General features: G+C 40.4%; 1 protein-coding gene across 1 annotated transcript; it reads right to left on the reverse strand.

The window, feature by feature from the left end:
* Nucleotides 1-1,271: 1,271 nt before the first annotated feature.
* On the reverse strand, nt 1,272-1,838 carry ASCL4 (achaete-scute family bHLH transcription factor 4). The gene has a single exon (XM_009817995.1). It carries the CDS (start codon nt 1,836-1,838, stop codon nt 1,272-1,274), a length of 567 nt encoding a protein of 188 aa, XP_009816297.1.
* Nucleotides 1,839-2,041: the final 203 nt, after the last annotated feature.

A 2,041-nucleotide genomic window follows, 5' to 3' on the forward strand; every position in this document is an offset into this window, starting at 1 on the left:
TCAGCATAGCATGAAGGAAAGACAAAAAGATACAAAACCATTTCACCAACCTGAGGCCAAAGAAGAAAAGTTTGAAAGGTCTGTGGAAAGTGTATGGGTAAGAAGGAGTTTACCCCATATTCAGAATGGGATTTAAGCACATAGCTAATCTGGCCTTGGAGAAAGGAAGATTTTAGAGCAATTTGGAGACAAATTCTCATCTTAAGTAGACATTGTTCAAATTAAAGGTATTCCATAGATTTTGAGATATTAATTTTAAAAGGGGTATTCTTTGAAAAAGTAATACAGTATTCTAAACAAAAGGAGAAATACCTACATTTTCATGCAGATGTAAACTGATACATTTAATGTTACCCTTTTTGTACACACCAATCTAACCACTACAGGAACATATTTCTAAGCATATAATCTCTGACCTGCCAAAAAGACACAACCAAGACTATTTTGTCCACAAGCTCAATTTTTAGAAAAGAAGGAAAAAGTCTGGCAAAATTTTTTCAGTATCATGAGTGGAGCTTTGTTTTTGAAGGTGCAGTTTTACAGAACTCTATTTCCCTCTTCCTAGCATTGATCAGAATGAAAGTGTCAGATTTTCTTTTCCTGAAAATTATCCTTCAAATAATCACCAAATAGCCAGTGTCCAATGTATGAGTTGCTTCTTTCACTTTAGAAGATGCCGTAAAAGAAATTAATTCCCAAATATAGCCTTATTTATATTTTTAAAATTGTCTTTTCAGAAATAGAAGTATTTCTGTTCATTTTCTAAAAACTTTAGGGAAAGACATTTTATCTAAATCTTACCTTTCCCAGTCCAAGTGTTTGAAACCCAGTGCATCTCAGGTTAGCAGTCAAGAAAAATAGACAATGAAATTTACAGGAGGAAGCAGGAGAAAGGGGAGGGGGATTTCGTGAAATGGATTTATCTGGTTTTGCTGTCTTGTCAATGAAAGGCAAAAGAAAATAGATGAACAGAATAAAAGCTGAATTAAAACTGGAATGCAAAAGTTGCTTCATTTTTAACAATCCAAATAAAGTTTAGCAACATAGCTGAAGCAACCCGAGAGATATATGTGTTTGCTTACGAATCATCTTTAGGTTTTGTACAAACAACATTTAAAGTCCTTTGACAGACTGAAAATACCTTTTTTTTTTTTTTTCCTAGCTGTTTCCTCTTTTCCTACTATTCATTTTCAACTGTAGAAAAATCCCCAGGGTTTTAGATTTGGTTTTCAGCTGAACTTGAAGGTTTCTGTCTCCAGAGAGGCTGTTTCCTAGCTGCCCGTCTCCTCAAATTCACTGTAGGGGGATGAAGCTGAAGAGGTTTTAGACTCTCCATCACTGTTGCACTCCCGCGGGGGACCAGGACTGAGAGCTTCCGGGACCTCCTTGGCAGAGAGCGTTTCTTTACTGTTAGACCCTAAGGGATGGCAGTCCAGCAAGCTCTGCAGGTGTTTGATGTAGCTTATTGCAGCTCTCAGGGTCTCCACTTTGCTGAGGCGCTTGTCAGCAAATTCTTTGGGCAGGTGCTCTCTCAGGCGTGTGTAGCCCTCATTCACGCAGCGCACCCGCTGCCTTTCCCTCTCGTTCCTCTTTCGAATGAAGGCAGGCTCAAAGGAATAGTTATAGATACCCACGTAGCCAGGGAACGGGATGTAGGAGATGCGACCTGCATGCCCACCATAGGCTTGCTCCCAGTAAGACGGGTCCAGATGGAAGGGAACCGCAAAGGACTCTCTCAGGGGGATCCCACGGGGATGCACATGGCTGTTAGCCAGGGACATAGCTCCTGGAAATGCAATCCTGTTCAATAGTCCATCATCATTATTATTGCTGTCCATGCTTCTTTTTTTTCTCACCGGTGGAATGTCAGTTCCTGAATTTGGCTTCGAAATCTTGTATCAGTGCAAGCAAGGAGGAAACATTCGTACAGGTACTCTGCCCCGCAGGCTTCAATTTCCTCCTGCTGTGTATAAAAACTCAGATCTCAAAGCACTGCTAATGACTCATGAGGTCCATTCTGTGCCTGGAAATCCGCTCTAAG

This window comes from Gavia stellata, chromosome 4, assembly GCF_030936135.1.
Source record: "Gavia stellata isolate bGavSte3 chromosome 4, bGavSte3.hap2, whole genome shotgun sequence".
NCBI lineage: Eukaryota > Metazoa > Chordata > Aves > Gaviiformes > Gaviidae > Gavia > Gavia stellata.